The following is a 20,282-nucleotide window of genomic DNA, read 5'->3' as shown; positions in this document are numbered from 1 at the left end:
TAAATCGTTTTTTCTTAGCACATATGAAATGTTATATATATGTTCTGCCAACTCCCTTTTATTAGCTAATTTTGAATTTTAAACATATGAATCTATACAAATGTTAGAGGTCACCAAGATGTAAACTTTAAAGATTATCATATATTAATAATAATGTAAACTGATAATTTTTTACAGTCAGAAAATATGCATATAGTATAGTTAATATAAACTGAAGTTAAATGGCATTTCTTGTATTTTATTTAAAAGTAATTTGGTTTAAAAACTAAATAGTTTGTTATATTTATTTTCATTATTTATTTGAATTTTTCAGTCTTTTAACTTTTATTCTTAAGAAGGGACTTTTTTTTAATTGCTGTCTACAACATGATTTTTTTTATTTGACAAGATTGATCTTTCGTAAAGTTTATATTTTCAATTGAGAAAAATGTCATGACATGATAAATCTCTGAAATCTCCCAGTTTTATGTCAATTTAGATCAACTCTTTCTAATGCATTTCTAAATGAACTGTTGTTCACTAAGTTTCAGAGGAAAAAGAAAGGTAATTTTCCATTAACAAGGAACTAGGCCACAAAATGTTTGAAATTGTGCTAATATTTTCAATGTTATGCTATGAGAAGGTTATTATTTTTATGCTAGGAACCATGTGAACAGTGGCGTAAATAAGGGTATGCAAAGAATGCCGTCGCATAGGGGCCCTTTAAGTGTCCTGCTGAACTACATTTACGTGTTTAAACTTTAAGACGGATTCCATTACGTATATATAGAAGCTTTAATTCATTTTCCCTTGATGAGTTCGGAATTAGAATTTCTATAAAAGAAGATTAATTATTATTTTTTATCTTGTATTTTTTTTCCTTTTGCTTTTTATTTTTAGAATTTGTACTACTATAAATTCTTATTTTAATTTTGATATGTTTTGTTTTTGTGTTAAACCCCTTTTACACGATTGTTAATATTAATATAGTTGAGGAATCGCCTTGATTTCACTCCAATTTACTTTTAACTTTAGAATCTTTAAGTATATGTAGATAATGGAATTCGTTTTCTTTTAAGTTATTAAGGGCCCCCCTACCTATATGGTGCAGTGATGCAATTCTCTGTATGATGCAGATAGGAGGCCCTTGGAAGCACCTGAAACAGCTAAATTCAAGTGCTTGCAAAAGTTAAAATTCCAGCATCCGACTATGAAATAATAACTTCATGACCTACGCCAGTTTAGGGATAGCATTGAGCGGAAAATAGGAAAAGTTCCTTTGTATTCCTTAGTCTCAAACCTGAAAATTATTAAAGGCAACCCCCCCAAAGGAAAGGTTTCTCCTTTTGCAATCCTAAATCAAAAAGTGCTGGAAGTGGAAATTAATTGTAACTATTTATTATGAAGTACTTATTTTATATATTAATTTGTTTCTGTATAATTCGCATTATGATCGAATAATCAGTAGACATATTTTCTAAGTATAAATCAAAGAAGTAACTAGGCAGGATTCTGGTACTTTGAAGTGAACTTTGCAAGTTAAGAGAAATCTTGGTATATTATTTGCAGTTCGTAATTTTCATAATATGTCATTCCGTAGCATTTAATTTTGTTCATATACTGAATCTCTTACTAGCTTTTCCATTAAACGCAAGTCCAAAAATCAGTCCTAATATTCAATTTGAAATTGAATTTATTAATGTGAATGTTTCTTAGAATTTAATATAACATGTATTTCGTTGGTTCGCTGTAAACGGCGTATCACTTTTCAAATTGTTGCCACCAAATAATTTCACCCAGTATTATTTTAAAAGAAATTAAATGAGGAAGAATCTGCATGTTTGAATGTATAGTTCTCACAATGTAAGAAACGATGGTACTTGCAACCTGTGCCGTTGCACCAAGAGGCAAGGTAAGGGACAGAAACATTTTGGATTTAGAAGCACGATTGACTTTACAAAATGGCAAAGTTAAAGGTGGATTGAATTTTTTTCTCTATTTTTTACACTAAAAAGCTGGAGGGGGGGAATCATTCATAAGTATTAATTGCTAACTTCAGAATACATGCTTTTCTTTCTTAAGGACACAAAATCATTGACGTAAGTTGAGCAGTTGTGGCATGAAAGGACTTTGCTCCACCCCCATGTCGAAATGCCGTTCTAGTCCAGGAAACGCAAAGAATTTATGGCACCACATTTGGAAAGGAGAGATTTCCCGTTCGGCTTATGGATCTTTGAATGAATTCAAAGTCCGAAAAAAATGGGGGTAGTTTTACGACAGGCGACGAATGCACAGATGCTCAAACATTAAGCGGACAAATATTTCAGTTAATTTCTGGCATAAATTTAATGAATTTTTTTTCATTAAATTTATCGAAATTCATTACTTTTTCACTCATGGGGGTAGGAAATGGAATGGATGAATATTTTTACTTGAAATAATGAGTAAATAAATATTTATCCAATTTTTCATATCAAAATTTTCAAAATATTCTCACATTGCAGATAAAATGCAGGTTAGGAATTCTTTAAAATCCCTAATCGAGAATTAAATCTGAAAGCACAGAACTCGTTTGAGGATTTACTTGATTTGCTTTAGAAAAGAGAAGCGCTGTAGTGTTTCTTAACCTGTAAATTACCCATCTACCAAAAATTCACACTTATCTTAAAAGATAATTCTGAAGACATTAAATTTGTTTTGAAAGTAATATATTAATCTCTCTTCATATCAAAATCGTCCTTTGAAAAAAATATAATAAATTACAATTTATTTTAACAAAGTGAAACATTTAAGCATATAATTGAGTAATGCACAATAATTTGTACGTTATTTAAACGGCATTGAATTGAATTATTATATAATAATAAAGCACTCGAGGACTATTTGCGTAAGGGGAAGAATGCCTTCATGGAGTACTTTCTAATCGTTATTTGAAATGAAATTTTACAATTTACTTTACTTTTGCTTTCAATTTACTTTCCACAGCATTCAGTTCATAAAATCATCAATAATAGTATAATAATGATAATAAAAATGGCATCGCACAACTAAAAGTATATACTACTTTGTAAATTTCGATAAATTAATTACTGAAAATATTAAACATATCAATGGCAGCGTTGCCCTAATAGATTTAAGTTGCATTTCAACATCTGAAAGAACGTGAATTACATTGTTATTTTCACTACACAAATGAATGGAATACTTCAGAAAAGAATGCTCCCCGTTATTGCAATATTTCAATAATTTTTGGAAATAAAAAAATTTAATTAACACGTTTTAATAGTAAAGATGCGATTTTCACTCATAAAATCCCTTTGTGTTTTTTTCCCACATTATTCTCTTTCATTTCGGCATCACTGCGTAACTTTTCTAAGACATAAATAGCTTCCGTTAATCTATGTTCTCATACATTATATTTATTTTTTATATTTTTGTCATTAATGATTAAGATAAAAAATTAATGATTAAGATAAAAAATTGATACTGCTTAATTTATAAGCAATGTAAAAACTGGAAATCTGAGGTCATTAATTTCTGAGACATAAATAGCTTTCTAAGACGTAAATAAAACAGATAACAATAATCAGAAATATTAATGCTCCTAAAATATAGCCGTGTTTCCTAGCTGATTTTTGCTTTCTGATCCACCTGGGGTACAACAAACCTATTTTCATTAAATGAAGTTTTGCGCATTTCTCTACGAAGTACGCAAAACTTGTTTCATACAATTTTATTTTTACTAATTATGAAGAAACTTTATACTGGTTTCCTAAACAAGTATTTATGTGTACAGTCAAAAGTCCGGACTCGTCGGGACTTTTGCGATTCCGGATTATCGATTTTTCCGGATTATAGATCATCATTTTAAATCTTGTAAGATGGCATGCACAAATTCTAAAATTAAAAATATGAAACCGTAATTTATGAAATAAAACACTATTATGATCTAAAGGGTATCAAAATTTACAAAAAAAGAATAATATTTATTTCTTTACTTTATTAAACATTTCTTTCAATGTAAGTTGTTTCGTTTTATGTGATAATACTTTCTCTTTAATTCTATAAACAGACATGATTTCTTGTTCAGTTACAAGTCCCGTAATTGCTGTGCCGAGAATACCGACTAACTTGTCAATCGAAATTTTTTCGTTTTCACTAACCTCTCTGTCACCTTCTTCATGTCTTTATCCATTTTTTGCAGCAATTCCACTTTTTGTTTGACGGACATCGAGACATACTTTCGTTTTGTAGATCCTTTGGGAGCTCCAGAATCGGGAATTGACATAATCGAAAGTTCAAGTTTACTTTTATAAAATTGCTCTTACAGTCTACAAAAAATAATAAGCCGCATCCAATTCGAAGATTAAGGAACAACGCAATCATCAACATTAACTGAAATAGATAATTATATAATTTTAGCTTGCACCGTCCGTTATATATTAAACGCGCACGCGAAAACATATTCTGCACTTGCGCACACGCATATGCGCGTGCGTGTAAAGGTCATGCGCGTGCGCGTAAAGGTCTTACGCGCACGCGTAAACGCCTATGCGCATGTGTCAACGCGGCGCATGCGCAGAAAGTTGTTAGCTTTGAGGTCCGGATTATGGGTGTCCGAATCAGAATCAACGACTTTTGACTGTACTACTTTTAGAATCTATGCGGCAGAGTGTGAGTACTCATCTTCAAATATACGTTAGTGTCAATAAGCTTAACTCTAAATTATTAAACATTTCTGGGACCTTGAAACTTAGAAGGGAATCGTCATATTTTGCTATAGTGGGTATTTAAAATCCTCATACCATAAATATTTTGTGTTTAATTTTAATATTTCCATTTCGTAGTACACAATCATTTTCAAAGCTCTTTGGATACATATCAATAAAATTTGTTCTACCTGTTTATGATTTCATCGTAAACTTGTGAAGAATTTCCTAAAAATATTCGAATATCCATAATTTTTAGTGTCAAAATATTTAATAAATATACTTAATGCATTATTAACTGAAATGCATTTATAGTACAGAGGAAATGTAGAAAGATATTGCAGGTGATGTATTACGTATCATTGGAATATGGCAATAATAATAGTACAATTTGACTGAAGGGAAAAAGAAAAAAACAGTTCTTTCAGCGTTTTAAAAGGGAAATGGATAATGGACATCTTTACAGTAAAGTCTCGGATAAAAGTTTTACTGTGACTCAACTTGGGAAGACACTGTAAATTTATAGTGAAGGCGGGGTCCCTTTCTTCGTTAAACAGCTGCATTGAAGGGTGATTTCAGGTCCCTTTCTTCTTTAAGCCACCGCATTGAAGTGTGAAACGCTACTCTCAAGTATACTTGTAAATTGGCTGATGACTCAAAATAGTAAACTGAACTTAAACTTGCTCTTATTCTAATGCCATTTCTATAGTCTATGGCGAGAACAAACAGAAGTTTTTCTTTAAAATTAAATTTCAAAGTGATCTCAAATATAATTCTTCATTATAAAGGTAAGTTAATGATTTGTAATATCTAAATTAATCATAAACTAAATTCTTATAATTTAAAATTAGCTAAAAATTCAATTCAGCTAAACTTTTAATCCATTTATCTGAAAAATCCAAAATTATCACGATTAACAATGCAAATGTCTACTAATATTAATTTAATTAAATATTTTTATGATAAATATGAAATATAAATATAATCTATGTTTTCATACATTAAAAAATATCATAACAGACCAAAATTAAAAACAAAATTTTTTAAACACACCCTGCGCTATAGTGCAGGATCGATCAACCAATCAATCGGCTCGACAGTCGAAAATCTATCGACTTAAATGGAGTTCATCAACATCTAAAAAGCATTTCTATTAATATGCAAGATATGAGAAACAAGTTTTAAGACATTATGAAAGAAGCTGAGTTTATTGCAAATAAATGGGGCATAGAAACTAAATTTGGAAAATAAAAGAGAAATAAAGAAACTAAAACACTGTCATTGTTAACAAATATGGAAATTTTTAATAATGTTTCAAAAATACAGAAAACATATAAAGAAGACTTGCACTGGAAGTACAACTTTTATTATTTATAAATACTTTCAGAACAGAAATCCAAAATTTGAAATCCGTTAAGGATTTAACTAAATTAGCAATGGTAAAATATTATGACATGACAAGCAGTTATTCGGGATTGTGCAATTCACTTATATTGTATTTATGATTACCTGTAACCACAGCCACGAGTGAGAGGTCATTTTCAATACTGAAAATAATAAAAACATATTTAAGTAACAGTATGACACAAGATCGATTGTCAAACCTTTCACTTTTGAGCGTTGAAGCTGAGATAGCTGAGAAAATGGACGTCCAAGTATTGATAAATAATTTTGCGGAAATGAAGGTTAGGAGACGCAAATTTTAAAAGAAGGATTTTTTTCTTTATGATGAATTTTGGCCACCAATGTTATCATTACACTTATTGAGGGAGGAAAAAATTAGAGAAGAAGAGCAGTACAGACTGAGAAAAATTAAAAGGAAACAGTAAAAAACTTTAGCATTCATATTTTTTATAAAAATCATGTATTCATGTAGTTTAGTTTTTCAAGAGGTTTTTTAAAAAGACGGAAAAAAACTTTACCATACATATTTTCTACAAAAATTGTATGTTCAAATAGTTTTCTTTTTGAAGTTTATGATAAATATGTTTTATATTTAACAAATGTATCATTTACATTATAAAAGTTCTTATTTATTACTTGTATAATATTGCATAAATCATGTTTGTAAGCTGAGTAAATCACAGAGTATACACTAATGTAATAGCTTTTCTGTACGTTTATCAATTATCTTGTCTGTCAGTTTATAATATAACTAATTATTTATAAGTTTGCTAACTTAAACGAAAAAACTTAGATAGGCGCAGATTTTATATAAAAATTTAAAACATTACTATGTAAAACTTCTTGGATTTTATAAAAAATCTCTGCAAATCTAGGCTTTCTTTCTTTACTTAATGCTATACGTCGACATGTTCCTTTTTTTATATAGACTTATTCATTTATTATCAGTATGCATCTCAGTGAAAGGAGAGAAAAATCTGTCTCTCGCACTCACACAAAAAGTCTTAAGTAACTGAATTAAAATCATCTGATGTCAAATACTCAGACTAAAGCAAATTTTTATTTCACCAGTTGGTCAAGGGAAATTATTTTCCTTTTTATTCTTTCTTCATGTTACATACCTTTCAACTAGTTCCCTAAGAATGTGCTTTTATTTTTTAACAATTAATCCACATGTGATAAAAATCATCATGAAAACATTGCCCCCTGGAATCCTCGATTTTTTTTTTTAAAGTGCATTAAATTTATTGGGAAAGGGGCTCAGGAAAATTTTTTGCATAGGGGCCTAAGAGTTCTAGTTACGCCACTGCATGTGAAGCATCATATCTGATGTTTTCACAACTTTTATTTTTATTGATCAAAGCCAAATTTTTTAAATTTATTTTCCAGGTTATTATTATTACAGCTTTTTTATCAAAATTAAAATCTGAACTTTTTTACTATATCAAAAAGAGATCCTAATGTGTGAGCTGTAGCAGAATGTGCAAAGCAAAACATACTTGGTGTTTGCCTTCTAAAGCTTCCTAAAAATGGCTATGCAATTCAGCTTAAAAATATATGATTTCATATTTTTCAAAATAACAGGCTTATTTTCATGTAGGTTTTGAATGCTATAGAAGGCAAAATTTTTCAGTTAATGGAATTTGTGAAGAAATATAGAAAAGTGATAGTAAATGCTGGTATAATGGAAGTTTTCCATTTTAATGACAGGGCTGCAACCAGCAATCAGGTAATGTATGACAAAATCTAGGATATTGTTTATAGTCCAGAAAATGTTGCTACTGATAGTGAGGGAACATATATAGACTAGACCAAGAAATGTGCAAGTTAGATGATTGACAACATATTCCAGAAAAGGATGCATGTTGGACTTCAGGTATGTAGTGTTAAAGTCGTGAAGGCAAAAGTGGTTGTTATTGGTAAACCCTAAGTTGAAAGCAAACACAAATAGAAGTCACTCAAGATCTGAATATCTCTCAAAGTATCATATCATGAGCTGTGGCACTAATATCCAGGTGTCATTTTATTTTTCATATGTTTACAAATAATAGGTTTCAGCTCATTTTAAAAGATAGCTTTTACTTAAATTATATGTTTATTATATAAGAGAATATTTTTTATATTCCTTTTCTTCTTTTTAGGTTAAGTTCTGTTCTATGCTTTGACAGTCTCCTTAAGGTATTATAAAAACAAACTTTTTTTAGACAACATGAGTGCCTCAAAGACTAGTCTGACGTATTTAAAGCAGTCTTACTTCCAAAGACATTTTCTGTTGCAAGGAAGAAATTTTGCTAAATTAGTACGGAAGCAAGATCCTGAAGAAGTAAAAAATATGCCAATATTTCAGTATGCTACAAAAAACACAAAACGGAGCAGACGAATCTATATGTGGGGAAATGCTGCTTGTGGGGCCTTGGGAAATGCTAGTTTTGTAAGACCTAGAATTCATAAATTTCCTTTGGCGAGCATGAACAGACCTTGGAGACTCCCATTTGCAGATTTCCATAAAGTAAGTATATTTTGTTAATGTTTAATTAATTATAATATCTTGAGAAATTATTGTGGTTTGTAATTTTGACTTAAATGAAGCATGAAGTGGCATTTCTGGTCTTTTTTAATTTCCAAAGATTTGTGCATGAAGTGAAGCATTCATAAGTATGAATCATAAATCTTAAATGTGTCCTCATCTTCAAGAAATATTTTGAATATTATTTGAAAGTTGATGCAGTACGAAGTCCAAAATCTGGACGCCAAGCAGTTGGGCTTCTGGGCCATCAGTCTAAAATAGATAAGTAAATGAAATAAAATAATAAAAATTATATATAAAAAAATCTGAATGTTTTCAGATTTATGCCCAAAGTTTTTTTTTTTTAATGTTTTGTGTGTTACCTGTATTTATTATATATCATATTCTTCGCACTTAAACCATAAAATTCAATTCAGCAGCAATATCACAAAATAGTTTTAAAATGAGCATATCTTTAGAATTTCTAATACACAGTCTTGTGCACTGGAGATAAAAATGTTCCCCCCGTACAGTGTTGCCATTGCTCACTTTAAAATCATTGAGTTTGTTAATCGAAAATGCATTAAAGTGTTACAAAATATGAAATCGATAATAAAACAGATTCCAAATAAGGGCATCCAGATGCCCATATTCAGTGGAGGATTACGTAAGTCAAAATTTGATGGCTCTAGGTACTGTTGTTTTATCACAGTACAAGAAACATACATACATCTATGCAGATTCTTCATTATTTAATTTCTTTAAATATAACACAGGGCGATACTATTTGGTGGCAACAATTCAAAAAGTGATTTGGTTTGGTTTATTAAGATTACGGCAAAGCTTACTTAGGGCTATCTGCCTAAGGGAAGGGAAGCCTTCGTGGAGGACTTTCTAAGGGAAATGGCTTGTATACACATTGCACATGGGGAAAACCACGAAAACGCCCATGCAGATAGCCCGTTCGCAGTATTCGAACCTCGGACTGCACTACCAGTGTTCAGCAACTTTCCCGCTCAGCAGCTGGTGGGCCGAATTCGAAAAGTGAAACAGTCATTTAAAGTGTTCAATGTAAAATGACAGAACAAAGTTGATGTACTTGGCGAAACGATTTTATATTCTCAAGTCCAACATTATTTTTTTAGGAACCATAACCTATTTGGATCTATTTGGAAGGAATACACAGGAATCTATGTGGAAAGAATAGTAGATTTTAAATTGAGCAAGTAAAGGAGTAAATTCACTCAGTAAGGTGAATCAGTTGTTTAAAACACTTTTGAAACAGATCATCATCCGACTCTGTGGGAAGTAGAAATCTAGCTCAAATGCTTTCAAGTTTTCAGATTATTAGATCATTACATAATTTTTTCTTGTGGTTTTTAGATTTAGGACTTCAAAAAATACCATTATTTTGATATTTTCAGTTAATTGAATGCTGATTACAAGAGATTTAGCTGTATGATAATGCATTTTATAAAATCTGTTGGGTAGAGTAGACTTTAAGGTACCCCCTGTATTATGGCGAAGTTGTTGTTTCATTTATGGTAGCCTGAGTAGTTGAATCTTATGGAAACCCTATTGTGACGTAATCGGGTGCATGATTTTGGGAAATTTTGAATCATGGGATGTTTTGTAAACGTTTTTGTGGTGTGTGTTGGTTTGATTCTTTAGACGGTAGAATGGCCGAATGTAGTAAGATAAATTTGAAGTTTCTGTACGATTTGGAGCGAAAGGGGAAAAGAGCTTTAATTGACTGATGTGTAAATGAAGGTTTACTTAGTAGCTATTATAAGTGTCCTGTATGTAGGAAGGATATGCAACGTAAAAACCGTTTAGAAGGATTTGAATGGGTTTGTAGGAAGAAAGTTCAGATGGTCACTATGTGAAGCGTTCGATCAGAAAGTGTACCTGGTTTGAAAAAATTCATTTGAGTATGATTGATATTTTGATTTTTACGTGGCTCTGGGTGTACGAAGTGAACTCGAAAATCATGGTAAGTGTATTTGCTTGTGGTAGTGCTTAAATGTATAACATGTTTTTCCTTTTTTTATGTTATTTTATTGTTTGGTTTAAAATGTATTTTATTGAGATTATGTATTTTTTTGTTTGCCTATATTGTAGAATTGGGTGCTCCTTTGACTTTTTAAGTGAAAATATATTGATGTGTACATGGACAAAGTAAAGGGAGTGCACAATGCAAGTTTGTGCAATTCTGGGAATTTTTTTTTTTTAAGTGAAAATAGGTCGACGTGTTATCAGGTTCCATGTTCCGTCTTACTTTCTTCGGGAACATGCAAGGACCTGACTCGGAACAGAGAGCTTACTAAAGCTATGTTCAATAACTGTGGGAAGTAGACAGGATACACAAGAAGGGTATACAAAACCCTTTATTTTTCTCTATTTACAATAACTTCCGTACTTCGGAATACAAAGACCCACTACTTGTGGTCTAAACGTAAAAATATAAAAATAAAACTAAACTCTTAACTTTAAAATAATAAACGTGGAAGATTGGCCTTATATTAACAGGAAGCCATATGTAGTACAGAGAACTGTGAACACTACAATACGTTTAAAGTTATCAAGAGGATTAAACCTCTGGCCTGGAAGGCAACCAGCAACTGAGTAAAACTTCTAAGGTAAGCGGCCTGCTTCGACTAACTGCTTCCTCTCTCTCGCTTGGCAAAAAGCCACAACTTAAATACTTGGCGTTCGCCAGACAAACTTTGCATAAATACATTAACGCTTATAATTCTGGCCGGAAGTAGAAAATAAGAAGTGATAGTAAAGATTTAAAATAAAATAAACATTAGTAAAACTTAAGATCCTTACATACTTCCCGCCAGAGTTAATTAGTTTGAAACTGAGGTCTAAAGCAACCTTGTTGAAAACTTTTAGCTCTAGAATCTAACGCGAGGATAATCTTTTACAAACATTTTCCGCTAGAAACTAGAAATTTAAAAGAAAGAAATTTGTTTTTACAATAGCAGCTCCCAGGACATGCAATTTTTTCATCTGTACTGCATCTAAACAGGAGCTTTTATTCAAATCTGGTTCCTTCCAGAGATCTGGAAGGAAAACTAGTTTAATGAAATGTTACACAATGAAATGGCAAGTAACATGTATAATTATATTTCTCTTAACATTCTTATTTCATTCATGACTATTTTAATTATCTCTCCCCGTGCTCTCTGACATGTGTTGTAAAAGAACACCAAACACGAATGTGTTTATGTCTAAGTGTTTAACACTTCCTCCTACAATCAAAGTACTAACATGTTAAAAATTCAACATACCAAGACCTCGTAACACACCCTAACTTCAACTCTAAACCCTGAGGTACTATTCTGAAAGTGGCTAACTCTGAAGTGTAGCGTCAGAGAGCCTAACTACATTCATTCAACCTTTAACACATATTCACCATGATTTAGTCTTTTTACAGTCACACGAATAAAAAAAAAATTTTTAACATTGTTTTCACTTTTACCATATCACTTTATTTCTTAACATTTAAAATAACAGTTCACATTGTATATAAGAACATATTAACATGCCGTTAATTTTACACATTTGAAAACATACATTAGTAGTACATTGTTAACTTCTATTCTTTTCAAAGCAAGTGCCAATTCTTTCTATATTGAAATACTACATTTCAAAAAGTCTTTCAGACTAAAACTTCTTTCTTGCCAGAAAGTTTTAAATAAAATTTATACAATAACTTTTACAATATTTAAGTATTTACACATTGCTATTATATATCAACTTTAGTTTTACGCGCGAGTAATTGAAAAACATAATACCAAAATCGGTAACAACTCATTTCTCGCAATTTTGGCGATAAAGGTAGACCTCGCATGAGGTAAATCTTCTTGAAATCTGCCACTTGCAGTAAGAATGAAAGATTAACTTAAGTTTGGAAAGTAACATAAAATTTTACTTATCTTTGTGATATTCGGACATTCTTTTCTGAGCCCAGTCTTGGAAAGTAGCGTAGATTATTGTTTGATTTATCCTCCTTCGTGTGCGGGCTCGCCCTTTAGTGCCTTCCTCTAGAAGCATTCTTTTTTTTCCAGTTTGGTCACACTTGAATACCTTCTTTTTCGCCTCTGCCTGTGGTCTTGGCCGTTTGATGGCAGCTGGTCTTGGCGGAACCGGGAAACTTCTTTCGTGTTCCTGCTTGGACCTCGTTGCTGGCCGTTCAAATTTTCCTTGTAACTTTCCTTCCGCCGCTGGTGGCCCTTCCGCAGTTCGGCGACATTTGCTGCGGAGAGTCCTGTCAGATGAGAAGATCTTCCGTTTTAGAGTCGGGTTATAGTTGGCGTCATTTCTCCTGGCTCTCTTTGCATACGTCGTCCTTCTCCCTTCTTCATTCTGGGGGCGTTCGTGAGCTCTCTTTTCTGGACGGTGGAACGGCTTCTTTTTCTTGCTACCTTCAATTTTCCCGCGGGGAAACTTTCTTTTCACTTGCTCCTGCCTCTTAATGGCTTGCCCTTGTACTTGTCGTTGTTCCACCTCTGGAGCTTGTGCCTGCCGTGTCTGCCATGCCGGATCCTGCAAAAGATCTTTGAAAATTTGCATTTTATTACGATCATAGTAGGGTTTGATTTGATCAATGTTTGCGGAGCAGGTTTCACCATTTCTAGCTTTTAACACTACTACAGCATGAGTTATTTTTTCTATGACATATGGTCCTTCAAATCGTGGAAAAAATTTGGCAGTTTTATCTTCTGGTGTTGAAGAAAGTGAATGCTTAATTTTTAATACTTCATCCCCTACTTTATAAGTTACTCCCCGTCGTTTCAAGACGTAATACAGCTTTTTTTTCCTTTGTGCTACTTCCGTATTCTTTTTTGCTTCTTTAATTAGTTTTTGTATATCACCCATTTTAAATTCTGGGGCTCTTTGTTGCACATAAAATAATTTATCTAATGGCGTTATAATCTTTCTGCCTAAAAATAACTCAGCAGGAGTTTTGCCCATGGTATCATGTTTTGCGGTCCTAAGGGTGAAAGCAAATTCATTGACATAGTTATCCTAGCTTTTATGAAAATTTTTAACATAACTACGGATAATTTTCACTATATTTCTATTGACCCGTTCCGCTATATTTGATTGCGGCCGATACGGGACCATTTTTAAATGACGTATGCCCAGTTTTTGGCACATGTCTTCAAATACATTACTTACAAATTGAGGACCATTATCCGATATAACTTTTAGGGGCGCCCCGTATTTTAAAATATATTTATTTAAAATAGAATCAGTAACTAATTTTGCGGAGGCTCGTTTTAAGGGAACCATTTCGGTCCACTTACTAAAATGATCAACCATAACAAGGAGATAGCGACTTTTATTTAACTGACTTTTTGGGAAAGGGCCCAATAAATCGATGTCAATTATTTCATTTGGAAATTCGGATTTAATACTATTTAGAAACCCGGCCGGGCGGAAATTAATATAATTAACTCTTGACATGTTGGGCAGGACTGGACATACGCCCTTGTTAACTTTTGCAGTTCAGGAAAATAGACTGCCTCGCGTACGCGTTGGATAGTTTTTCGAATACCAGCATGAGAAGCTAAAGGGCTGTCATGGAGCTCCTGCAGGATATTTAATCTAAGACTAGCTGGGATAACAGGTCGAAATGTGTTGTTGGAATTCGTAGTTTTTGTATAGCATAATAGACCATCTATTAGTTCGTAATGGGCCGCCCTATTTCTTATCGCCACAATATCTTGGTAGCTAAAATTTTCAGGATCCTTTAAATACTCATAAATGCTTCCAAACTCAGGATCCTTACCCAGTTCGGTTATTACAGTTTCTTGTGAATTTATTGTACATGCTGTGAGCATTGCCACCTTTACGGTATTACCTTCTTCATCTATTTTAATTCTGGATAGGGCATCTGCTACGATATTTTCCTTTCCGGGGGTATGCTTGATTACCAGATTATATTCTTGTAGCTTGTGTGCCCATCTTATTAACCTTGGGGATAAGTTTTTCCCTGAGTACAATCTAGTTACCGCCGCATGATCAGAGTACACTTTTATTGGCGCCTTTCCAAAATAGACTCGGAACTTTTGCACTGCTAACAGAACTGCAAGTGCCTCTCTCTCGGTCGCGGAATAGTTTCTTTGTGTTTGATTTAAAGTTCGGCTAAAAAATGCCACGGGCTGCTGATTTTGTGAAAGTACCGCTCCTACCGCATCGAAGCATCCGCTGAAATTTCTAAATTCTCATCCTTTTCAGGAAATTTCAACACAGGGGCTTGCGTTAATGCTTGTTTTAATTTTTCAAAAGCACTATTGGCTTCGGTCGTCCACGAGAATCTTGCCTTTTTCCTTTTTAATTTTAACAATGGCTCAGCAATAGCTGCAAAATCTTTTATAAAGAACCTATAATATGAACAAAGTCCTAGAAAAGAAGAGAGCTTCTTTGCCGTGTTCGGAGTCGGATACTTTTGTACAGCGATTATTTTTGATTCGTCTGTCTCGATTCCTTTCTGAGATATTTTGTAACCTAAATATTTTAATTCAGGGGCTGCAAATTTGCACTTTTCGACATTAAATTTTAGACCGGCCTCATTTAATAAAGCAAACACCTGTCTTAAATCCTGTACATGTTGGTCGAGATTATCACTAGTAATAATGATATTGTCTAAATAGATAAATGTGGACTATCCAAGAACAGGCCTTAACACAATGTCCATACATCGCTGAAATGTTGCCGGTGCCCCTGAAAGGCCAAACGGCATACGCAAAAATGCATAAGTGCCAGACTTGGTTATAAAAGCAGTCTTAGGCACGTCCTCAGGCCTAACCCCTATTTGAAAATAACCAGTCGTTAAGTCTAAAGTCGTCATATATTTGGTGGATGTTATGTTCCTTAGAATTTCTTCAATAATAGGTAACGGATATACCGGATATTTAGTTATGGAGTTTAATTTACGGTAGTCAATTGCGAATCTCCACCTTTTTGGATGTGTCAAAGGATAGTCATTATTTTTCTTACATAAAACCACCGGGCTAGCATAACTACTTGAGATGGGCGTTATGATCTTTTTACGTAGCATATCGGTGATATGCCATTCTATAATTTTTTCCTTATTCTTATCATACCGGTATGCTTTGTGGCGAACTGGCATTGAATCTCCGGTGTCAATACTATGGTTAGTAACCTGAGTAAATCCTTGAATATCACTAAATAACGAAGCAAATTCAGTTACCACTTGTCGGATTCTTCCTTGCTCGTCATTAGGCAGGTGGTCAAGATTTAACATCGGCGGTTCAGCCTTTTCTCCACGAACTGGTTTCATCGTGAGCTTAAGGGACGCTTCATTAAAATCCAGCGTTGCTTGTGCCTCTGAAAGAAAATCTATTCCTATAATAATATGTGCTTGCAGATTCTTTACTATGAAAAACATAACCTTTACTTGTTCGTCCTTGATACGGACATACAGCGATAATTTACCTATACACTTACATTTTTCTCCTTGCGCCGCTAACACTGTCGTATTATCCGAATTATATATGCGGTATTTCCGAAAATACTTCCTAAAAAAATCTTCTGCCACACAGGAACACCGCGCGCCTGTATCCAGGAGTGCGATGGCTGGGATATTATTCACCAACACTTCAATCTTCGGAAGAGTCAAATTTTTCAGCATTACTGTATTTAACTTGAAGGAAGAGGGTTTTTCTTGGCCTTCGGATTTCCGCACCCTCCCGTCAGCAGAAATCCGTTTTAGTTTAAATTATTTTTCATTTCCGTGCTTTCCTTCTTTTTCCACTGGCCTTGAGACTTTTTTCCTGGATTGCTATTGAACTGTCGACGTTCGACGGCTGTTTTTGAATGCTCTGGTTTCCTTGCCCACTGATTCGCTTTGCTTCCGTAGCCGTGTGCTTGAGTTTGCTCTAGTCTTGGCGCACCAAATTGGTTTCGCTGTTGATATTGGCGTCTTCTTTCAATGTCCGCCGTTCTTCTACTTTCAAACTGGATTGCTAGCTCAAATAACGTTTCCAGTGTATTCGGATTTCTTAATTCAATAAAGTCTTGCACTTGGGGCAGTAACCTGGGCAAAATCACTTGAATTATCTCAGGATCCGGACGGTTTCCATACAAGAGTTTGAAGACGTGAATTTTTCTTAAAATAAAGCTTGAGAGATTTTCGATTCTTTGCTGATATATACTAAAAAGTTCCGTTTCTAATTTCGCACGATCCCTTACAACAGGGAAGGCTTTTAGTAGGGCAGTCTTGAAATTTTCGTAAGTATAGGTGGGACTTCCTGCTTGACCCAAGAGACTTCTGCCTATGCATTTGAACCAATTAAGCGCTTGGCCCCTCAAAGCGCTGGTAGCTAAGGTAACTTTTTGAAATCCGTGCACGGGGTAGAGCATGAAGTGGTCATCCAATTTTTCCCAAAAACTGGTTACCAGTGAGTTTCCATTAAATGTTGCTTCTGGTTCCATGGAAGCGCGCATGGTCTGGACGATGTAACCAAATCCTTCCAGGGCGGCAGCTGGCATTTCTGGATTCTGAGCCGCTTCTGCAGGCAGCACAGGTTCTTCTTGAAACTCGGCCATGGTTATTCTTCTTCGTTGGGCGCCACTGTCAGGTTCAATGTTCCGTCTTACTTTCTTCGGGAACATGCAAGGACCTGACTCGGAACAGAGAGCTTACTAAAGCTATGTTCAATAACTGTGGGAAGTAGACAGGATACACAAGAAGGGTATACAAAACCCTTTATTTTTCTCTATTTACAATAACTTCCGTACTTCGGAATACAAAGACCCACTACTTGTGGTCTAAACGTAAAAATATAAAAATAAAACTAAACTCTTAACTTTGAAATAATAAACGTGGAAGATTGGCCTTATATTAACAGGAAGCCGTATGTAGTACAGAGAACTGTGAACACTACAATACGTTTAAAGTTATCAAGAGGATTAAACCTCTGGCCTGGAAGGCAACCAGCAACTGAGTAAAACTTCTAAGGTAAGCGGCCTGCTTCGACTAACTGCTTCCTCTCTCTCGCTTGGCAAAAAGCCACAACTTAAATACTTGGCGTCCGCTAGGCAAACTTTGCATAAATACATTAACGCTTATAATTCTGGCCGGAAGTAGAAAATAAGAAGTGATAGTAAAGATTTAAAATAAAATAAACGTTAGTAAAACTTAAGATCCTTACAGTGTACATGGATAAAGTCAAAGGAGTGCACAATGCCATTTTTGTGCAATTCGGGGATTTTTTATAAGTGAAAATAGGTCGACGTGTACATGGATAAAGTCAAAGGAGTGCGCAATGCCATTTGGTGCAATTCAGGGATTTTTTTTAAAGTAAAAATAAGTCGATGTGTACATGGATACCATATTTGTGCAATTGTTTGTCTCGTTATTTTGGCTTTGTTTAGCACAAAAATCGCTGCTTTTTGGCACAAAAATTGTCGCTTCGCATGCCAAAATAATGAGTAAAAAAATTGCACAAAATCAGTATCCATGTACCACCAAAAATCGCCAAGTTTCGCCAAGGGGTACCCTAAAGTATACTTTTACCAATCTGTTTTATTGAAGTACACTGTTCTTATTCTCTGGGACTCGCAGGCATATCCGCACTACTTCAGCCACTCATTACAGTTTACAAAAGTGCTTTCTAAAATTCATTAATTTACTAAATTTTTATTTTATAAAACTTCTGTATTTCATGCCTTCTTTCTGATATTTTAGGTCCGTGATGTGTCTTGTGGCTATGGATTCACAGTATTTGCTGCATCTAATGATGAGAATGATTTCTCATTATTTGGTACTGGTTTGAATAGTGATTTTCAAATTGGCTATCAGTGTGGAAGAAAGGGTAATTATTTTTTATGTGTACTCTTTAAAAAATGGAATTATGAAATAGGAATGTAATATAAATGTTTGTTATACAGTGTTTCTTGTTTTACTATAAATTATATGCTTGTGCATTTATGATTTTATACATTATTCTAATAACTAACTCAGATGATATATGAATACTTTGATTTGGTTGATTGAGTAGTTTGATAAATTTGGCATTTAAGTAGTTTAATAAAAGCACATTTAGAATTCTTTTGCCGATTACTCAAAAATAGTGATTAGGAAAAGGATTTTTTTTTGGTCAGTGCTGAATTTTTGCCGACCAGTGTATAAATAGTGTGCACAACATTTGATAAAAACGTGTAAATTCTTTATATTATTATAGCTGCATTCAACACTTGTCATAGACAATTGTTAAAATTTTAAGTATATGTGATAGCATAATTACGAGGGCTATCCAGAAAGTAGATTACGTTTTGGAATAAAAAAATAAACAAAGTATAGGAAACAAATTTTATTATATACAGATGAAAGCCACACTCAAATACTACTTTTCTACATAGTCACCATACAAATTAAGGCATTTATCGTAGCGATGTACGAGCTTGGAAATTCCTTCGTCGAAAAATTCGGCCGCCTGCGCCTTCAACCACTTCGTTACCTCTTCTTGCAGCTGTGCGTCGTCATCAAAACGCTGCATAGCCAGCCACTTCTTCATTGCTGGGAATAGGTGGAAGTCGCTCGGTGCCAGGTCGGGACTGTACGGCGGATGAGGAAACAACTCCCACTTAAAAGATTCAAGAACTTTACGAGTGACATTTGCCGTGTGGGGCCGGGCGTTGTCGTGAATCAACAAGATCTTAGAGCTCAACATTCCTCTGCGCTTGTTTTGAATTGCTCTTCTGAGTTTTTGGAGAGTTTGGCAATACCTTTGAGAGTTTATTGTAGTGCCTCTTTCCAGGAAGTCCACCAAAATTACACCTTTTCTGTCCCAAAAAACAGTCGCCATCATCTTCCTTGCCGACATTGTTTGCATGCATTTCTTGGGTTTTTGGGGAGAACTTGTGTGCCCCCACTGCATTGATTGCAATTTCGTTTAACAGTTCACATGTTTCACCCATGTTTTGTCACCAGTAACGATGCGATCGAGTAAAGAGTCACCATCCTTATGGTAAGCGTCCAAGAAGTTCAACGCTGCAGCCATTCGCTGATTTTTGTGGTCCTCTGTCAAGATTTTTGGAATCCATCTTGCACAAAACTTGTGGTAACCAAGCTTTTCGCTGATGATTTCGTGCAACAAACTTCGCGAAATTTGTGGAAAACTCAAAGAAAGTTCCGTTATTGTGAAATTTCGATTTTCACGGACTTTAGCATCGACTTTTTCGAGAAGTTCGGCGGTCACTATGCTGGGTGTCCCACTTCGATCTTCGTCGTGAACATTGGTTCGGCCATTTTGAAATCTTATGACCCACTGACGCACTCCACCTTCAGTGATAATGTTGTCCCCATACACTTCACGAAGCTGCCGATAGATTTCTATCGGTTTACAGTTTTTTGCAGTCAGAAACCTTATTACTGAGCGCACCTCGCAGCTCGCGGGATTTTCAATTAACGCAGACATTTCAAACCGTCACAGTATCTGAACGGAGCACAGCACGAACCTCTCACTAGCACGGCTAGATGCAGACTGAGCTGCGCAACGCTCTGACCCCAAGATGGCCGCGCTAGCCCCGCCCCTAGCGGACACAGACGGAAACGTAATCTACTTCCTGGATGGCCCTCGTATATTCAGTTAAAATTGATTAGTTTGCTGCTGTCATGAAATATCTTTTCATCTTGCTTCATA

At 34.3% G+C, this 20,282-nt stretch overlaps 1 protein-coding gene across 2 annotated transcripts in view; it reads left to right on the top strand.

Moving 5' to 3' along the window:
- Positions 1 to 20,282, top strand: part of LOC118182433 (RCC1-like G exchanging factor-like protein) — an 84,179-nt gene that overhangs the window by 12,505 nt on the left and 51,392 nt on the right. For both annotated transcript variants that reach the window (XM_085813585.1, XM_085813584.1), the window contains exons 2-3: positions 8,234 to 8,601; positions 18,326 to 18,452. In XM_085813585.1, coding sequence (XP_085669711.1) covers positions 8,302 to 8,601; positions 18,326 to 18,452 — 427 coding nt within the window. In that variant the 5' untranslated portion in view covers positions 8,234 to 8,301. The remainder of the gene's footprint in view (positions 1 to 8,233; positions 8,602 to 18,325; positions 18,453 to 20,282) is intronic.

This window comes from Stegodyphus dumicola, chromosome 3 (assembly GCF_044657685.1).
Source record: "Stegodyphus dumicola isolate Sdum_Otavi_A_Nest chromosome 3, ASM4465768v1".
Taxonomy (NCBI): domain Eukaryota; kingdom Metazoa; phylum Arthropoda; class Arachnida; order Araneae; family Eresidae; genus Stegodyphus; species Stegodyphus dumicola.
Note: the sequence above shows the minus strand (reverse complement) of the source record. Positions and strands in the feature narration are given on the sequence as shown.